Raw genomic sequence first — 21561 nt, 5'->3', positions numbered from 1 at the left:
CATTATGCTAATTTACTTAATTATCCGAAATAAACGAAACATTATGGCAAAACCTGTGGATAAAGCCTATTATTTTGGGATACTCTTAAAAGAAATTCGTATCAGTTGTTAATTAAGATCAATAAACTTTAGAAACATGTCTTATTCAGGTAATAGTCAAGCCAGTCTTCTATCAGTCCTGCATGGCTCCTACACCCAGGGCTGATACTTTGAGCGTCACTTGCGGTCATGTTACGCTGGCAGTAATAGTGGGAAAGTGGTTTACGGATTGGTTGTGAAGGTAGGGGCGGAAGGGAAGTAGGCTAGTGCATGAATGGACGGGACCCTGCGCGATATAGACTTGCCGATAGATCTTGCTTCATTACAAAAGCAAACGTGAAGAACATTTGCTGTGTATTTCGCTGTGCTTTCTGGCTTTGCGGTGTACAAATGACTTTGTATCTGCTTAAACTACCCTGAAGAGCTACGGCTCCGTAGGAATAAATAAACAAAAGACGTAACGACCGGACTTGTCAAACCTGGGGTCGGGAGACAGCAAATAGTGGTAAGAGATGGGTTCTCTTTGTTATTGAGATGTACGCTAAACTGGTATTTTTTTTCTTTTTCTTTTTTAAATTTTTTTAAATAAATTTATTTATTTATTTATTTATTTACAGCTTTTTACTTTTGTTGTAGGTTAGTATTTTCAGGGAAAGGCAATTCGTACTTTGTTCCGGCTCTGCGCTGTGACATTCCGTATCGTCTCCTCGGTAGTTCAGGAGCTTTAATGCGTGAAGCCTAAGACAGTCCTGTTATTACTTGTGTTCTTTCACAACATATTAGTAATGTGTATATTGGAGACGGTAGAATTATACATTTTTCATCATGGATTTTAATTTGACGGTCAGCTGACATTCGAGACAAGTGCACTGTGAATCAACTAGGTGATGAGTTACAGAATACGGAATTTGCCAGCACTGATAAAACGTCTATTTTTTTTTTACTTTTTGAAAGAGTGAAAAGAGTGATATAAATGATACTTTTTTTTTTACAAAATAAAAATAAAAAATAGAAACCAGACAGACAAATATAAAAGAGCCCTTCACATGTTCACAGACAAGGAAGCTCTGATTACTGATTTGATTACGGTAAAAAGAAAAAGAAAAAAAGGTATTCGCAAAGTAGCTCATACATTGCTCATACAAAGTATGCTTTTAGGTAAACTATTTGCACAGCAATACAAACCTAGCGGCAGGTACCCATGGTATGCTCCTCTGCCAGTCAGCCCCAAGGGAGAACCAGCAGTGTTGTCAACAGAGGGACATGTGCATGCTTGTTTTCCTAGAAAAACACATAGCAACTCCAGTCTGGTTGCCTTGGACAGTGTTTTAAATGAAGCGCAGAAGTTGAAACTTTATCAAAGGCTCTGTCTTTCCCTCCACTGTTGTGGTCTCTGGCTCTTGACTTCCTGTTTCCTGAGAAAGACAAACAATAGGAGGGGAGTACATGTGACATCCTGCCTGCTGTGTGTGAGACTGACCCACTGCAGGCCAGAATTAGACAGAACATAACACAAGCTGCCCCCCAGATCAAATAAAGCTGGCCTTTGTGGTACAAGTTTGAGCAGCCATGGACATTTGAGTCAAATGATCTTGTTAAAGCCAAGCTAAAATACCTAGAATAGAGGCAGACTCCTTCAACTCTGGAGTCTAAAATCTGGTCCTGGATTTGACCACAGGTTGTTAATTTATACCACTGAAGATTGGGTAAAGAGATATATTTTTTACAGGTTTGTAGAGGTTAAAAGTTAGAGGTCAGAGGTCATGAAAGGGGACACAGGCACTTGAACACAGGATAAAACCAGGTGGGCTTTGTCATTTTAGGGATGTTTTGTTCCTCCTATTGGGAAGCTGTTGCAATTCAATAAAACAGATACCAAAGACCCCACTGCTGGTTCTCGGCAGCATAGATAATAGCTGACTTGCTAGTCAGGCTACATTAATGGAGTCCATTAAATCTAAACCTTTAAAGTGCAAAACATTATAGAAAAGCAGTGATGTTCTGTCTATCTAGACTAAATTCCTTATTCAGCTGCAGGAGACTTTTGGGTCAATATCATTGGTTAAAAATCATTGAATCTTACCTCATCTTGAATGTTGACTGTTGTCCTTTTGTTATCTTTTCTACTCGTGTTGCATTTCAGTCATTTAAATTCACATGGTAAGGATTAGCAGGTGTTGTCATATGACACCGTTGCACATCCAGTTCGCTTTTGATTTTGGTGTGTAATTTGACAGGTAGCTGAATTGTGTCTAACACCCTGCTGAACAGGTTTTCAAAAATGCAGGCTCAGAACAAAGGATCTCCTCAATATGCTTCCTCAAGGACAACTGGCTTTTTTCTTGCAAAAAGATAAGGAGAAACAAAAAAGTTTGACACATCTAAAAGAACATGTTATGTTGCAGCAGAATTGAATTCTAAAAGCTCACTATTCACACTACTAATGTGATTTGACATGTGTCTTGGGTTCAGTGACTTGATTAGCTTGGAAACTAAAGTAGATTTGAGGTTTCGGGAGCTGATAGTCAATGTCTGAGACTGGATCAACAGTAGGCTTTCTACTTGAATGGAAATCAATTCAAAGCCCCCATATGCACTGGTAACCATAACTCCCAAAGAGCTGTGCAAATTAAGATTCAATTAAATCAATTTACTTGTCAGATAATTAACCCTCTGTTCTAAAGTAACGATAAGGCTGAATATTTATGTCAGCGTAGGTGGACAATATACAATTGGAGTGAAGGACAAAAGACCAGTGAGTTCATTTTCTCTACCGGCTTTTTGTAATTTGAGTGGATAAAAGTAACCATGTCACTGCATGTCATGTGAAATGCTGGTTAGTGATCAGATTGCATGAGAAACAACAAACTTTCTTGTGTTCACAGCATTAGTTTGGTCAACAAGAATCTTTGCTGACTGTTTAGCAGACTACAATAAAAAGGAGCCATCGTCTTTCTCTCTGTCATTTTGTCTCTCTCACATGCACATGTATATCTCACAGAAATTAGATTTCCACCTGTGTGTTATTCTCATATGGGCTGTTTTCTGTTTGTATATTTATGCTTATAAATGTCTTAGCAGCAGAGTGATGAATGCAAACCTTTGATCCAATCTAAGACGGGTCTTATTTGGAACTACCAAATAAGGGCTACCTAGAATATGGTGTTTGCCTAAATTGAAAGTTAGTGAACATGAAAAAAATAGTTTGCTTAGAACTTCTTTCAGACTTACACATTTCAGACTTACAATATGGATGTTCTAAATATGTACCCCTCACGCAACTGATTAAATCCAAGAGAATTGGGGTTGTTGGAATTATGTAAACAAGGTGAACGTGAATTTATTGAGTCATATTAGTCCCTTGGATTATACATAGGCCAATTCATCATGGCATATTATTCCATCTTGTGCATTTGGGGGGGGGGGGGGGGGGGGGGTGGATGCAATGGCAGATGCTTCAAGTGCTGTTTGCTATTGGGATATTCTGTGAGGAGAGAGGTTTTCTCTGTACAGAGTGAAAAGCACTTTCCAGGAACAATAGCTAGCACATTTGTGAACAAATCCCTGGAAAATCTCACTTGCCCACATTAATTATTTATGTTTCAAATGCATTATATCATTGCCTTACTTTTTGCAATTTTGTGCTATGCTATATAATTAAGTGCTTGTCCCAAAGGTGATCTGTTTGCTAAGTATATCTGCTTTCATAATAACTTCTTTCTTTGTCATGGCCAATTTATTTATGCTTGACTTGTTTTCCTGTGCTATGTTTATCTAAAGTTGTGTCCACTGTCAATGAAATGATCCATTTTAAGTTTTCCATTGTTTGTCTGGTGTATTTTTCGTGGAGCTGCTTTGAAGCAGGTTTTACTGTTTTGTTCTGTGAAACAAAGCCTCACATGAGCTGTCCAAGTCTTACGCCTTAGAGCACTGCAGCAGTCGGCTCCGTAAAAGGCTTCAAGTGTCTGCCATTTTTGGCGTCTTTTACTACATGTGTTTATCCCTGTGGATCACAAGCAGTAACTCACAGCAGAAAGCCTCAAGAACAAAGCAGGCTGTTTTAGGTGCTGATCTGTTTCCTACGGTGCTCTGTAGCTTCCCTGTTGCTCCACTTACATGCAATAGGGGAAAATTGAAGATGATTTGCTCAGTAATTGCCTTGTCCATCACACACACATACACACACAGACAAACCCATGTGCATAGGCACATACACATGTGCAAAAACATGCATGCGAACACACATATACACATACACAGCAGTGCACAGCCTGAATAATACTGATTGTTAATATAATTCCACAGTGACAGACAGGGGAAGGAAAGGTTGTTGAAGATGGGTGTATCCGCTACCATCGAGACTGATGCCGCTCTCTGTGTGTCTGTGTCTCTGCATGTGTTTCCTCTCTAGAGAAACATTAACATAGAGTTATAGAAATAATAGGGTGCATGGGAGCAGTCATGGCCTAGAGTGTGGAAACAGCAAAAATCAATAGAGCAGTGTGAATAAAGCTTAACTCCCCATATGAATGATGTAGCTTGTTGGGGGAGGAGAGGTGCTTTTGTATGGGAGTGAGATGGTTAGCTGGAGAGGCCCCACCCCTCCCTTTTCCTGTCCTCCCCTGTCTCTGCTAAGTCTGTGAATGTGTTTCACAAGAGCATAAGTGCATAGGACTATTACGTTCTTCAGCCACGGTATTCTGACCATTTCAGCATTATTTATGCTGGGGACAGAGGAATTAGTTCAATGCATGGTTTTAGTCATATATCTAGTAATATGAGGCAGGATTTCCTGTTGAGTCAGACTTCTGCCTGTTATTGGGTAAGTTATCAGTCTCCCTCTACTCAGTTCCATTCTCAAGTCGGGCCTCCTGCAGATGTCCTGGATGAGCTCACGATAACAGGAATCGAGACTAGGCTATTGGTGCAACTAGCTGACACATCAGTGACAGTGTACCTTAGCAAAGAGGACAGGATGTGGGATGAAAAGAATTTGACCACTTTGCTTCAGTAAATGAAGAACTGTGTAGACTTTGTAAACTTACTCTTTCAGACAAGATGTGAGAAAAAAAGTTTGAGAAAAAAAAAACTGAAAAAAAACAGATGCTCCATTTAATTCAGAACTAATCTGTTGTAGCAAGAATGCGCTGTTCACAATAGACTTCTGTTCGGGTAGAGTATGACCCAGTTAAAGGAGATTCAAAGGACCTCAAAGGAAAGGTTTGGAAGTTTGGATGAAACTCAGAAATCCTGCTACTCTCCCTACATGTGGCCTTCTTATGAAGATGTAATGTAAAGGCATGCTCTAGGGTCATCTCAAGTGGTAAAGAACTAGGAGATTTTTAAATTATGCAGGCATCTCTTCCACTTAATAATATTTGTGTTTATGGGTCTACCATAAAAAGACAGATACCATTGTCAAGGGTTTGCAAGCATTTTCTAACAATAGTAATTTATTTTCAGAATTTATTTTTTGTAAGAAGCAGCAATGTTCTTTACACGTTCTTTATACAGCAAGAGCTCTTGTGTTACATTTACGCCAGAAGGGTTAAACTGTTATGCAGTATATGGTGTACAGTTACACCAGTCTCAAGTGCACACTATAGGTGTTGAGTTTACAGTGGTGATTTTCACTCAGTACCTGTGGTCACTGCAGTTCTGCTGTGTTTCACTGTCAGTTTTGCTCTTGGAACCATCTCAGGTTTATGGCCACTGGCAGTCTTCATCTGGAAAATGACCAGGATTTGGCAACAGAGTGGAATTAGCCGACAATGCTGCATGGACTTGGTTAGAAACCTGATGCTTGCCCAACATGCCCTGTGTCAGACAACACCCACCCACCCCCTGACCAACTCGGGAAGGTAGATGAGCTTGAGATGGGGTACCACGCAGGCGACATTGCTGGTTAACAATAATGTATAATAGGCTTGTGGAAGTGATAAAAACAGTGGGAAGGTTTGGTGAAAGGAGGTAACCCTGTTAGTGTAAGTGATATGCTTGTGTCAGACAGAACAAAGGTGGTTCAGTGATGACACCAAATGAGCCTAAACTTATGCGGCTCTAAGACGAGAGTTCTGGCGTATAACTACCATTACGACCATTTTCATGTATACTTTTTTGCACAAACAACAAGGGAGATCTAACTATAATTTAACCTCAGACTAAAAGAATTACAAGTAATTGAAGTAATCACCCTTATATAAAGCTGTTCGCGTCAGTGGACTCTTTAAATTCTTTAAATCTCTCTCTTTTTGTCACATAATGAATCTTTGGCCATTTCCTTCCAGGAACTTGTAAAACAACCTGGTGGAGCTCAGTTACATAGACCTTCCATGCTGTCTTGTGCTCACACTGACTGTAAAAGGAAATGAAAAGGATGATTAAATGTGATTAAATGTGAAGAGCAGTGAAATGCTGGAACATATTCACTTTGCTCTCTGTTAGCAGTTTATCATATGAACCCTAATTCACTTTGAATCCCATCCGCTGGAAGGAGTCATTGTCTGTGCCATATGGCAGACAAAACACACAATCCATCTAGTACAGTAGTCAGCTGGATTTGTGTCTTTCCATAAAGACTTTTTGGCCCCAGGCTGAACCAGCATGCTGTGTGGCAACAGAGATGTTGCCTATGATTCACTGGTATTTATTCAACTCTAGAGTTCCTCATTTGCAAACATCATCCCATCCTGAGTCAGCAGGATGAAGATATACAATGATGCATGGATATAATGTTTTAGAGTTATAGAAATGAAAGTACACTTTAGAGTAGTGTTTCTCAGGGAAGCTAAAGAGTTTCCAGTGTTCACTGTGTATTCATTCACCAACCACTTTATGAAAAAACACCTTATGTGTGCAGTAAGAGATTATAGCCCATCTGTGCCATTTGTGTGTGTGTTTTTTTTTAATTAACTTTGATTGATACATAACACAAAGTGTTTTCCAGTGGTAATTAAGGGACTTTGTTGCTGTGAACCCTAAACTGGAGGAGTGGCTCGAACACATCCCAGGAATGACAACATTGCTTTTAATGCAGACAAGCACAATCCTGGGAATGGTGGAAATGTTGCGCTGCACCCAGGAACTCCCAGGCCTCTGGTAAAAAGGCGAGCAGCTATGGTTGAGACAGAGATTATAGATATAGACTTCAGTTGAAAAGGTGTCTTCCTTAGTCTGTGTGCAGTGACATGAGTTCTTGTGGTCCTACATTTCAGAAAGTGTTTAAAAATGAGGCATACTGCCCTCCAAGTCACTGGGTGTTCTAGCCCCTGCAGGGAAGCGAAGAGAATCCAGTCATGCTGTTCATCTCATGCATATGATATTCAAACCACACAGCCTCTCTTTTCTTTCCGTGACTGTCTGTCTACCTCTCTCTCTCTCTCTCTCTCTCTCTCTCTCTCTCTCTCTCTCACTACTCATATCCCTTTGGGATCTCCCTAGACAGACAGCATGCAAGTGACGCTAGATGGTAGCATCAGTCACCTCCCCGACTGCTCCGTGGCAGCTGTGTTAAGCACCCCCACCCCCCCTCCCCACACACTCACACAGACCCCCTGTTTGCCACTGTTCAGGGGCTTGGGCAGGACACTTCACCATGGCCTGAAGCCAACAGCAGGCCCCCAAATCAACAGACATCTGAATGGTACGGTAGTGGCAGGGCCAGACCCCCAGGCTCTAGCACCTCAGAGCCACTGTCAAGACCCACAAAAGCAGGGGATGTCTGTATGGAGATTCCGTCTCCATGTGGATTTACAGGCCACTGATGCATGTATGGTTGGCCTTAGCTAATGATCAGGTGTCTTTGTTTTACTGACTGTATTAGTGAATGGACGAAACACAACTCCATAAAGACCATAGTAAAAAAATTAATAAAAGAAAGGGACATCTGAATAATGCGGTCATGGGATAGCTTGGGTGAACTATATCCCCTAACTCTGCCATTTACTAGGATGTTAACCCCTGTAACTATATAACTAGACAAGTGTCAAAGACACTTGTTTTGACAGATTGCATCATATTTGTATGGCGATCACTTTAAGCTGGTGACTTACAGCTCAGAATGACTGCTCTGGTACTTCAGCTGGTCCACCTGTTCTACCAGACGAAACAGAGGTTGCAGTCAAATAGGATAGAGCTGGGCAGCAGCCTGATGCATACACTACAGACTCCAACTCAGGCTGTCAGCTGTGCATGTGTGTGTGCCTGTGTGTGGCCATGTTTGGCAAGCGCATGTATATGTGCGCATGTGTGTTCTCACATGTGCCACGTAGGCAAATAACCTTCCTCCTGCTGTGCATGCTAATGAATGCCATGTGACTGTAATACAGGAGAACAAAGGTTGTGTGCATGCACTGTGAGCATCTGACCATGATCTGCCCTAGACAGGCCAAAGAGAAGGATGAACTGGCACTCTGTGTGTCAATCTGTGTGTCAGAAGTACCCTACCAGAAATGCATATATGGAACGGTGTTTTATTTTTTAATAACATTTTTTACTTTTAGTGTCAGACGTTACTCTTAAGAGAGACAGTCAGACCTGATTCTTTTATGTCTGATACAGATCCAATATTTGCCTTAAACTTTAAAACAGCAGGCCTTATGCTTTAACAGGTCTTTGTGGTTCTTTTCTGTCAGCAGTCTTTTCAACAAAGGATCACATGCTGATAAAGTGTCTTAATGCAGAAAGCAGATCAGATAGGACTGACAGAGCATTTTACTCTAGCTGTCTAGTTGTTGACTTTAATCCCACAGTACCCGTCATTTTCCTGCTCCTTTGAGATCTTCCTCCCTCTACTGGCTCAGCCTGAGCAACTACAGGAGATGCTTAGTTGAACACTACACTGTGGGTGTCCTGTAAAACAACATGCAATTGTCCCTTAATTGAAAGAACAATAATAAACACTTAAGGGCTAGCAGGGTATGGCCAGGCAAGTAACAGGCCATTGTGATGAAAGGGCCCCTCTGTGTAGCCCATGATATGTAGATGCTTCACAATGCAGAGTTCACACGTATGACAGCAGAGCAGTGTGAGCCAGGATCTGAGATCATCATTCATTGCCCAGCTGAAGCAGGGATACTGGAGAAAAGTAGCTTTAGTTTAGGTTAGGACAACATTTAGATGCAACTTGTCTTATGAATAGATAATGCTTTATGTTGATTAAAGTGTCTTACAGGTACAGAATGTTTTCTACAACAATCTGAATGTCTTTAAATGAGTGAAAATACTAAAGATACATAGAGTGTGAGTCAACAAACCACATTAGAATTAATAGCAATCCTATATCTATTGTCATATTTCTAGTCCATACTCATTTAAACTCATCCCAAACCACAATTTTTTCAGAGGTACAAACAGGAAACAGAGTGTGAACCAAGGATGTGTGCCTATGTGTGTCTACAGTTGTATATATATATTTTTGTGTGTGTGTCTCACCTGGTGGTGGTGTGTTTATGTATATGCTGTACTGTGTCCAACACTGGGTGTGGATGTTTTGGTTTTTGTGCTGAGTTCTGCTTCGTCTACTGCTGTAAGACTGCAAGTTGAGCCTCAGAGAAGCTGACTTAACTTCATTTATTATTAAGGCAATCACACACACACACACACACACACACACACACACACACACACACACGCATACATACATACATACATACATACATATACATATATACATACACACACTTATTCTCTGAGCCAAATGCCTGCCCATCCAAAATGCCTGAGTGGATGGAATCAATATAATTTAATATATGTCTCACAAGTGTAAGAGACGTGTTGGAACTAGTTCATTGTGGTTATTTGGCTGCTATTGAAGTGTTTTGTAGTGTTTTTTGGTTCATTCAGTACATGTATTAAAAGTCATGGGAAATTCTGCACACATTGCTATTTTAGACAGGGAGCCATATATGTACCTATCTGTCCTTTGTACCACCTCCACCTAGACTGCATTACTTCATACAACACACACCATTATTCTCCTAATACGCCATTGTGGCAAACATTGTGGCAAACTCCAAAGTAGATTTTGTTTCTAAATAAGTTGTGATACAACTGGAAAGGCAAAAAAAAAATAAATAAATAAAATGTAAAAATAAATAAATTATTTATATATATATATATATATATATATATATATATATATATATAGTATATATATATATATATATATATATATTACACCTTGACTGCATTTGGTTCTGGGTTGTAGTATAAATTTGAAATAAATTATGGACTCTAATAGCTGTTTGTAAGCTAGGAGCTGAAGTCCTGTAGCAAGAGGCTAGCAACACCAAGGTCATGAGTTCAGTTCCAAAAAGCACAAGTACTGTTATGATGATATAGATTGCATAATCTGTTAACTTGTTCTAGATAGCAGCCTCTGCCAGGTGATGGAAATTTAAATCAGGTTTACTTTTGTGTATTTTGTCATGAAGGGGTTCATGCTTGCATGGTATTATTTGGCTAGATTTACTGGTGACAAACTTTGTCTGCTTGTTTCTTGACTTTGACAGTGCCTTGCACCCTTCTGGATTGCTTGATTTGTTTTGGGTTTTTTGTTTTTTTTTGTATGTGTCTGTAAAATGTTAGTACGCATTATATCTTTTATGTGTTTATGTTTCTTTTTTAATCTCAAAGGGAGTAGGGTGTGGCAGTCATTTTTATCTGGCTTGGGTTTTTGTCTGCCCTTTTTTTAGTATCTAGGGAGTGAGGGAAGTTGTTGGTCTGTTTTTATGGGGAAGGTAAGTTAGTCTGTCTGTAAAATGGATTAACTCGGAGTCTTGTTGGCCTGTACCACATAGAATGTGTGACATCACAGGAGAGTTAGTCGGAGAGTGAGGCATGAGTGAAGGAGCACACAGTTTTAAAAAAAACTTGCAGAGTGTCTTGAAAAACAAGGAAGTCTGTAGAAAACTGCAGGAGCCATAGATTGATGCAGTGTAGCTTTAATCTGTATTCATGTTAAAGGGAAGAGTCTGGGATAGGGACCTGTGGAAATAAATAGGAATAAGCAAATGAGTCATGGGATCAGGGAATGGACTAATAAATGGATAATTGGATCCTGGGAAGTGGTCGGTGTGTGATTGGTGGATGAGTGATTGTTGGTTTGGCTGGGTGCCAACCAGAGGTTAAAACAACAGCACAGGTTTAAAATATACAGTTAAACTATGAAGGTTTTCCCTCACTCTGTTATGTTTCATTTTACACACATGCATGATAACCTTTCTGTTAGATTCTGAAAGAATGGAAGGGTCACCAAGTAGCACATCTGGGACATGAACCAGAATTCCAGAAGAATGGCACTTGGGCTTCTACCAACTTGAATACAAAGGATGGAGTTTGACTGTAGTGTACAGTGCGAGTGGCATGTACTTTTGTCTTAACTTTGTCTCAGGTGGTGTGGCTAATGGAATTCTGATGAATCTGTAAATCAGATTTGATTCCTGAAATTTTACTTCTGGAATGAGTTGCAATTGCCAGAATTCTACGCCCTAATGAGTGCCAACTCATGTGCTATCGTTCCCAGAATTCTAAATTCCAGTCCCGCCTAGCAAGTGTGAATCTGCAGACCACGAGGATGCAGCACTAGAACAACTGTGCCTTCTAATGTAGTTATGAGCTCTCTGTATTCCCAAAGGCACTTCAACCTTTGCCTTAAAGATCCCAACCCTCAAATCAGTCATGAATGGCATCAACGGCACGCTAAACCCCAGCTGCCTGTTTCTACAAAGAGTCAAATCTTTGTCAGTCATAGTTAGAAGGCACTTGACATGAATTCCTTTTGAATGCAAGTGATGTGTTCAGGACAGCTGCAAATATCATAGTGGGATGTTTGTTTGTGTGTGAGAGTGTGAGAGAGAGAGTGTGTGTGTGTGTGTGTGTGTGTGTGTGTGTGTGGTGTGTGTGTGGTGTGAGAGTGTGTGTGTGTGAGACTGAGAGACAGAGTGTGTGAGAGAGATAGAGATTGAGAGAGAGAGGGAGGGTGAGAGAGAGAGAGAGAGAGAGAGAGAGAGAGAGAGAGAGAGAGAGAGAGAAGAGACTTTATTGAATAAGCTTCTCCCACATTCCTAAATATCCTGTGGCGGGATCATGGGTTGAGCTTGAACCCTGATCACAGTGATCAGAGGTACTGAACTAAAATGATCTCAGAATTCATCAGTGACTGTCATTTCGTAAATGGGTATGGGGGGGGGTAATTTTTTAATTTTTTGTAAATTTTTAACCAAATTAAAATACAAAAATTAGCTAGCATATTAGGCAATAACATGTTAAAGTAAAAAGCCCAGTAACATCTGTGTATCATCTCTGAAGTTCTAAACCACTCTTTCTGTTACCCATTGGATCAGTTCTTTGAGTTGGTGGTATCAGACCCAAACATTTTAATCAAATAAAGAGCTGCTCAGTCAGTTTATGCTATCTGTCTGTTTGTTTGGGAGTTTTTTGTTTGTTTATTTGTAGCAAGTTCTGTGTGTCCTGGGAGACAGCAACCTCACAAACAAGTGAAAGGAAATGGTTTTCAGATGGACCACTGCTGTATGTGACAGCTGTGTGTGTTTGTGTGCGTATATATGTGTGTGTGTGTGTGTGTGTGTGTGTGTGTGTGTGTGTGTGTGTGTGTGTGTGTGTGTGTCATTCTTTTGTCGTAATATGAGGCCGATACCTCTTTTCCAGGACACACGCAGAGGGAAAATAAAAGAAATCCCAGTCAGAGTCATACTGTCTCAGAGCAAGGCTAATGCCATAGCTGGTTGAAATGAAACTCTCTATTTTTAAAAGGTTTCACTTTGGATTATACTGGATGCATAGTGAAAATAACACACCATGCGCACATGCACGCGCACACACATGCACACAAACACACACACAATTAAAGCTTTTATTCCCTGGCTTTCTCAGCATGAAAGTTTTAAAATAGCCCTACTGTATGAAACAATGTATCCAATCATTAGATGTGACAAGAAGTAAAATTTGAGGTATACATTGTATCTATCAGAGTCCTAAACCTGCAATATTGTATGCTGGTCACTGCAGACACAAAAATGCCCTTTTTATGGGACGGAGGACTGTGAAAAGCATGAAAAGAATAGAATCGCAAACCACAGTGCTTGTTTATGTGGGAGCAGTGGAAAGACTGGAGCAGTCATTGTGTCTACTTGTGGGTGTATATACTTTTGTGTGTGTGTGTGTGTGTGTGTGTGTGTGTGTGTGTGTGTGTGTGTGAGAAGTGGGTAGTGCAGGCACGATGGGAGGATTGACTATGCCGGGTAACTCTGGGTACTGCCCTCCTATTCTCCTCCAAGGGAGTAAGCCTTAGACTCAAGCCCACAAGAAAGCCTTGCGCCCAGTCAGTGACGCTTCAATACCAAGCCTCCTCTGGGATACAGTCAGTCTTCATCAGCCCCTACGGCAGGATCACTCCTCAACATCCCCTAAGGACAGACATGGCCCTGGGCTTCCTATGTGATGTAGAAGACCTTCTAGCTTCTGGGAGTCAGTTAGTGTGGACAGTGGCTGAACAGGTGCTGAGGAGATGCTATAACGATGGCTTCTTGCCCTGTAGGAAGTTTCTCCAGACATGGTGTCATATAGGTGATGTCTATCAGGTATGGCGGACTTAACAAAGTATTTAATTATGATTTCTTTCAAGAGGAGCAGCTGTGTTTAAAAGGTAACGTAGTGATTAGAAAGTTAAGCATCACATGGATTAGCCATTCTGCTTTTATTGCAAGACCTGAATTTGGTTTCTAAAATAAATATTAGATAAATGTCAGTATATTACAGAATGTCCTCAGTCAGGCCTATGGGTCTGACACAAAAACTCTAGTGTGCTCTTTATGTTGTGAGGGTGACTATGAGTTTCTCTGGCTTTGACGAGAGAACTCCAAGCTGATGATGACAACGTGATCTGCTTTGTATCCAGAGTGTCGAGGGAATGTTCCGCACTAAACTAGACTTGTTGTGTCTGTATCCAGCATCATGGAGGATGCTCTGCCTGGAGCTCTTTTTCTCTCAAAGCTGTGGCATTTCCACTGGAAAGGGAAACTGATTTAGCATCAAATAATATCATGACAATGGCTGTTTTTTTAGCTTTTCATTTGGAGAACAAGCATGAACAGCATTGTTTGAATGGGGTTTGGTGAAGGCAAGCAGAATGTCATTTTCATGGTTTAAAGAATATATGACAGTTCTGCAAATTACACAGATTAGAGGATCACTTTAGAAGAAATTTTATGACAGAATTAAGAGCAGCCTGGTGAATCTTTCCCAAAGCTCAAAACTTGTTTTTGGTCTGTGTTTGCTAAGTGAGTCCAAGTGTGGATTGCACACACTCTCCAGTTCCTCTCTAACCCAAAAGATGTGTTTTGATGAGATTTCCATGGACCATATGGAAATCATTGTCAGTACTGTGGACAGCTGTTTAAACTTGTAATTTTGGGCCAGAAGATGAAACTAATGTCTGTTACTAGACCAAAACATATCCATCATTTTGTTGCCCTGAGAAGCATCGTTTTGTTGCATTGTTTCTGCATTTTTATGAACGTTTTATTGTACAATAAGATAGTGTCTTGTTTTCACTGTTTTGCCATTTCTCTGATATTCATATCTCTCCAGATGTTGTTGTTGGCATTAAACCTTTATAGTAGTTTTTGTTGCTGGCAGGTCTGACTCATTACGAGTCTGTTTTTTTTCCATTTCCTGACACTTCCAATGGAGTCTTTGTGTGTATTTAGTATTGGGCTGGAGGAAAAATCACATTTTTAGTATCACAAGAATTTGAGGATTTTCAGGTCACTGAAGAGGCATCACTGCAAAATGGGAAAATATTAGTAATAAATAAATAAAATTAGTAGAATATTTAAGGTTTTTATGATGTATTGGTAAGTGGTTGGCTACAGAGAGGTTCAGGGACTTGTCCACTTGTGAAGGGACTTCATTTGAAGTTCCTAACCCTGAGATTTGTTCTGACCATTTCAAATCAGTTTTTCAATTGGAAACCTTCTACACTGCTGTTCTCAAACACCCCCCCCCCCCCCCCCCCCCCCAAAAAAAAAAAAGCAGTTTTAAAGTTTTAAAATTGCAGTCATTTCAAAGACAGAACTACCATGGACATTCTATTGAATCATAGTCATTTGCTCTGATTATGCCTTGGTCTGAATGAGCTTCTCTCCTCAGTCAATGTGACACAGTGGTCAGTGGTGATGCCAAGACCACTCTGAACCAGGCAGAGCCATTGCCTCATAGACTGTCAGACAACAGAATGAATACATGTGAATTCATAATGGGCTAACAGATACATTACTGAAGGTTAAGAGTGTTGTGGAGCACACTGTGTGTGTGTGTATGTGTGTGTGTGTGTGTATGTGTGTGTATGTATGTGTGTGTGTGTGTGTGTGTGTGTGTGTGTGTGTGTGTGTGTGTGTGTGTGTGTCAGGGCAGGGGGGTTGGGGGGTGCAACAAGGTTTGGGTGCTTTCTACAGCCGCACTAAGCTTAGGTAATGTTGATACTACCATACAACAAAAATATCTTGTGGACATTGTCTTTTGGTTTTTGGTAAGGTTTCTCCACATTATTTTGATTCACTTTTTATCTCTTTATCTCAATACATTTATACATTTTATTTATTTAAATTAACCTTAATTTTCTGCTTAAATAAACTATATTTAGCTTTATTTTAATCAATTTTTGTAACATTTCAATTTTTTCAAAAGCCTCCCCAAAGTGATAGACCTTTGCATGTAATAAGCTTTATTGTCTATGTGAAGTTTTTTTTTAAATTTCCAGTGTGCATGAAAATGCACAAATAAACTTGTCTTTCCTTGTCTAACAAGACCTCTATGGTTTGTTAATCTGAATGATATTAATGGATAATTTCTCATAACCTGTAACAAAAAGTGTCAAGTAGCAATTTTGCAAAAGATGTGTATTCAAAGAGTGTTCACATGAAACAAGTCAGTAGTAGCTACATCTGATTTGAGTAGCTCTAAAAGAGTAAAAACTATACATGCAATTGTGTTTTGAGTGTGCTGTGTGTTTTCATGCCCTTTTGCATGAAGCAGTTACTAATCCTTGCTTGGACAATGGAGCTTTTGTAATTAAGCTTAATACTGTGTGTTTTTAAAGAAGCTCATGTCAGAGTTTATTTCGCATATGTAAATATATTGTAAATGGTTTAAATGTTTTAGAAAATGTATTGATTACATTTCCTTCCATAGCAAATTAAAATGTCTATTCCCAAATATTTGTGGTAACTAAGATAAGATAACATCCTTACAGTGTAAGGACAGGAATTCCTTTTTCTGGTTAATTAAAGATATGTTATGATCTTAAATTTAATTTGCATCTGTTGAAAAGAGGTGGGTCAATGCCAATTAATTAAGAAACACTAACATGTAGATTCTGCAAAATGAAATGGGATTAGACAGATTGATAATCTGTATCTGGCTAAACTGACCTGAGTTTGGATCTTGATGGGTGCAAAACAATGACATAAGAGATAGTTAAAGCACTGTTGTGTTGTTCTTGTGGAAAGAACAGTGTGTCTCCACAAACTCAAGTGTACATCACTATGTAACTCCACACCCTTTTTTCTGAAGTGGGCCACATATGACTGTTAATGTTGCCATAGACTCTCCCCCACCAATTTGGCTCACACTTTCATATGACTCACACTTTAATCACACAGATATGATCAGAGAGATTAGAGAGTAGTAATGCAAAATTAGTACTCTGTATGACTCATAGTACAGTAAAAAATGAAGGTATCCAACATTTTCAGCATAATTGTTCACCAATCATATCTACTCCATTCAGCATATTATTGAAGATGATTTTATTAAAGGCATTCACCTGAGACTCACCTGAGATGCACATGTTCATACAAACACAATCCAATTGATCATCTTCAGATGAACGAGGTTCAAGCAACCCAAATAACCCCCATGTTATTAGATTAGCGCCAAATGCATTTTACAGAACCTGTATAGCCACAGCATCCACTCAGTGTTCCTGGTTTACATCCAAAGTTCATAGCAGAGTATAACAACATTCAGCGCCATCCTCCCTTTCAAACAACTATTTGCTAAACTGCTGTCTCCTTTACACCGCATTGAGATCAGTGCATGTTTGGTTCACTCTCTCAGATGATGGAAGGTCGGCAGTGCCGGGTGCTTCTGCTGGACGACAGAGAGCTGGAGCTCTTGGTCCAGGTGAGGCTTATAATTGTGTGTGTGCGTGCGTGTGTGTGTGTGTGTGTGTGTGTGTGTGTGTGTGTGTTTATGCAGTGTACTTTAGTTGAAGATGTAGAGGTAGGAAAAATTGCAGTATGGCACACAAGGCTTCCAGTGAAACAGGACATTTCATTCGTTGTGCAAGCAAAGTGCAAAGGAGAAGCCCTTTGCTTACACATCTGAGGACCTCGGTCTGTTCTCTGGAAACCTTGTACACTACACTGCACTTTCTGCTGCCTCTGCCTCTTTACTTCACTGTAGCTACTGCCTGGATTGTACTTCTATTGTTCTGTGAAAACATGATTTTTATAGACCGGTAGTGACAGCTTTACTTCTCTTTCTGAAGCCAAAGCTTTTATCTCGAGATCTCTTGGACCTGGTCTCATCTCATTTTATCCTGAAGGAAAAAGAGTATTTTGGCATTTCTTTCACTGATGAGAAGTAAGTTTGTTCATTTTATCAAGCAAACATTGTGTAGCCAATTTCCAGTAATTAACAATTTCTTGCAGACCTACACATGCTGTTGTCTAACATGTATAATGAGCTGTTATAAGGTCTCTACTAAACTAAATAATATACTTAAAGCCCAGATAACTTGGTCATTACATTTATTGTGTTCTTCAACTCTTTCACTAATCATAATTTTATTTGGAATATAAGACAACACCTAGAGATAAGACACAGGGAAAATAATATCATGACAAGTGATATGACATTAAAGTTTAATGACATTGTTTAACCACTATGATGAATGAATGTCAGTGAAGATAATTAAGCTTTGTTAAAGCTGAATGCCTACTCAAGTTCAAAGTCATTATTACAGATGATATCCAGTATAATGGTTTCTATACAATATAAAGTGAATAATCTTTTTTTTTTTTCCTGTTAGTGGTCAGACAAACTGGCTACAGCTGACACGGAGAGTACTGGAGCATGATTTCTCCAAAAAGACTGGCCCTCTCCAGCTCAAATTCCAAGTCAGGTGAGTGTAGACTTGTATATAAAACGACATTATGCATATCGCACAGTGCAGGCATGTCCCAAAGAGGGCGCTATTATGTCAACATACAGTAAATGGTGAGAGCTGTTTTGTTCAGTAGCACATAAAGAATTTATAGTTTATACAGTACATAATTTGTGGTTTATTTAGAAAACTGGAAAAACATTATAGACAAATCCAATGGTCTCTGTTGTAGTAATACATGTATATATTATGGGTATTTATTTCAACTGGAAGTACAGCATATTTCTTAATTCTATGTCATTTAATCTGATCAAACTGCCTCCTTGTACTGAGCTGCCTTATCTTCTCTGACAGGTTTTACATTGAGAGTATAATTTATTTGAAAGACACAGCAACAGTGGAACTGTTTTACCGGAATGCAAAATCTTCTGTCTACAATGTGAGTGCTCCAAATGTATTCCATTATTGTGTTAAACACATAAACATTCTCCTTATTTATAGTAATCTATTAAAAAAAAAAAAAAAAAAAGTTAAACAATACCTCTGTTCAGTTTTACTGTAAAAAACATGTATTATTAATTTATCTTAATTTATTAACAATTTCTATCATGCATTTCGGTTTGTATTGTTGGAACGCTTTGGTCATATTTCATTTTAGAGCGATGAGAGGATGGACTCGTAACCTTGTAAAAATGTTACAGTACCCTTCAGTGTCTTAAAAGTGTGGCAGGCCAGAATAACTGTTCGCCTCCCTGAATTTTATCTAGTGGGTGTTTTATGAGCCACAGGCACAGCATGAAGCTGCTTCTTCAGTTATTGCACTGAAGATATTATGGTAGCTCAGCATTAGGCTCCTCAGGTTTACTCCAAGACATCCAGTTATTTTAAATTTAATTCGATTTCTTGTTCTGCTGCCTGGTATTCATTGTTTCATGTCAGCATTCAGAAACTTCAACTGATTCTATAATCCTGCAGAAATGTCACTTGTCTGCCCGGATTTTACTTGTTTTTTTCCTGCAGTGTTTCGTCGTAATAACAAAGTAGAGAATAAATTGGTGAATAAAAATATAAATTTATGAGCTTATATAAATGTTAACTAGAAACCGAAATAGACGTAACATTACATGCTCTCATATCACAACAATGCTGAAATAAAATTTTTAATAATAATAATAATAATAAACCTTTCTATTGTTGATAATAAGACAAGCATTTCCCCTCATGAGAAGTTGTAACTATTTACTTGACGAAACTTAAACGCTGAACCTGCTCACAGACTGTACCATGTCTTTGTATTGTAGAAAAATGCTAACTATATTTGTCGTGGGGATGTTTATATTTTGGAACTTTAATCTGAAACAGTGTCGTGTTATGATGATCAAGTACTCTTCAATGTACGGCCATCGTAAAGAACATTATACGTTTTATTAGGCGACGTTAGTATCACCCCTTTTTGGTAATGGTTTCACCCGCGAAGGAACCTGTGAGGGCACTGTTGGAAGAAAATTATTTTGAGCTACCATCCGCGTAAGTTTTTGTAATATAATTTGCTCGTGTTTTTTTCTTATCTACAGGGAACTATTGAAGTGGAGAGTGAAAATGTTTTCAAGTTAGCTGCGTACGTGCTGCAGGTAAGTGCGTCTTTGAATTTTGCATAGTTTGACAGGCTCTAGGCAAGGACGTTAGTCTCCTCTGTTTGAATCAAAACCGAATAGCAAGTGGCATTGATGCATCGTGACGTTGAAGTTTGTTAATGGAACTCACGCGAGGGTCTTTTATATTGTGTTTATTTATTGCTTACGCATTGTTTACGAAACGTGGTTCACTAGAAAATGCAGGGTAGATGTTCACTGTATGTATCACGTTAAAGTTTAGCTGACAAACCGTTACGAAAACAAGCTTATGCGCACCGAGATCCTACTTAAACTACACTGTGGGGGCGACATGTGTGTAAAGCTTATTCGGATGTCTGCACAAGTCTATTTGTAAAGACAAGCAGTTCATTTTGGACATGGAGTACTTTGCACAGAAGGTGGCCTACCACAATGATGTATTTTATTTTTGTGTCTTTCAGGAGGCAAAAGGGGACTACACAAGGTAAAGGCTAGAGATTTATTCTCTTGTTTATGACTCATGTTACAGGGGGGAAAGTAATTTTAATGTTGGGGTGCGAATAAGTAACTGTGTACAAAAAGTGAATTTGTGGAAACATGACCATATCTAAATGCATAAATAACTGTGGTGGAGAAATTTCAGCTTGCTGTCATCACCTATCTGATAATGGATGAAAGCCACTGGTGTTATTTATGCAGGGCTGTCACTATAAATTTAGTTTTGTACTATATTCCAAACGTTTTCCTGTAGGATTTATTTATCTTTTTAAATTGGAAGTAGACTGTGTTCCTTATCTCCTTACATTTTTTAAAATTCAAATGCATTCCAAGTACATTTCATGATGATACATGTAAAGAAGAAGGATCTTTGGTATTGGTGTTATGGGATTTAGGGTTTGAAGTTAAAGTTCTTGTACTTAGTTGTCTGCATAGTTCGGCCAGCCCAGTAGATCATTTCCCAGGATTCTATAGTTGACACTGAGTGGCAAAGGCTAACTAAATGAATCTCCTTCCACTGTCCTTGGATTGACTTCCCTCCTCTAAGGTTTAATTTTACAACAGTTTGATCCTAAACTAGAAGTTTCAGATATGGATTAAGACATGTAAAAATCTTATAAAGGTTGTTACAGTAATTTTAAAGATAATGTGGTGAAATGTTTTGATAGGGTGTGCTGGTAGGATTATTACATTGTCAAAGTACTTCTGTATTTCCCCAAATCATTATACAATGTGTGTTTTATATTTTGTTTGTACTCATAAATTCAGAGCTTGGACTTCTGTGTTAGCAGTGCATCATGACATATTGAGGCCAGCAGTAGTCTGTAAATATTACGCTTGTGAAGTGGATGAGGTTAAGCCTGAATCCGTTTGCTCGCCTCTGTCCCTCCAGTGGCCTCATGTTGCATTATTTGAACACAAAGCTTTGTGCACGGTTAGGTGTCATGTGGAGTGAAAGCAGAGATATATGTATGCTCAGAGCTGCAAAAAGACCATTTTACTCTAGGAAAAGCGTTTGCCTTGCAACAGCTGTCTTTGCCTCTCTGGTAAACTGTATGTTGGAAATGCATGGCAGTATTGTGAAGAAAATAGTCCTCCCCAAAATGGCAAAAAAGATTACTGCGAATGATGGTTATGGTCATAAGGCATTCATCATACATCAATACATTCTGCTTTTAGGGGCCAGTGGATTTATTTATTTATTTATTTATTTATTTTATT

At 39.1% G+C, this 21561-nt stretch overlaps 1 protein-coding gene across 2 annotated transcripts in view; it reads left to right on the top strand.

The window, feature by feature from the left end:
* Positions 1-324: 324 nt before the first annotated feature.
* The window catches only part of frmd4ba (FERM domain containing 4Ba), a 38794-nt gene continuing 17557 nt past the window's right edge, over positions 325-21561 (top strand). The window contains exons 1-7 of one of the 2 annotated variants that reach the window (XM_026999668.2): positions 325-544; positions 17179-17244; positions 17612-17706; positions 18155-18247; positions 18584-18668; positions 19804-19860; positions 20304-20326. In XM_026999668.2, the coding sequence (XP_026855469.2) occupies positions 17179-17244; positions 17612-17706; positions 18155-18247; positions 18584-18668; positions 19804-19860; positions 20304-20326 (419 nt within the window). In that variant the 5' untranslated portion in view covers positions 325-544. Of the gene's footprint in view, positions 545-13361; positions 13641-17178; positions 17245-17611; positions 17707-18154; positions 18248-18583; positions 18669-19803; positions 19861-20303; positions 20327-21561 lie in introns of those variants that run through there. The other variant, XM_026999667.2, reaches the window with a different exon arrangement.

Source organism: Electrophorus electricus, chromosome 3 (assembly GCF_013358815.1).
Source record: "Electrophorus electricus isolate fEleEle1 chromosome 3, fEleEle1.pri, whole genome shotgun sequence".
Classification (NCBI taxonomy): domain Eukaryota; kingdom Metazoa; phylum Chordata; class Actinopteri; order Gymnotiformes; family Gymnotidae; genus Electrophorus; species Electrophorus electricus.
The sequence above is the reverse complement of the archived record's forward strand: the minus strand, read 5'-3'. Positions and strand labels throughout refer to the sequence as shown.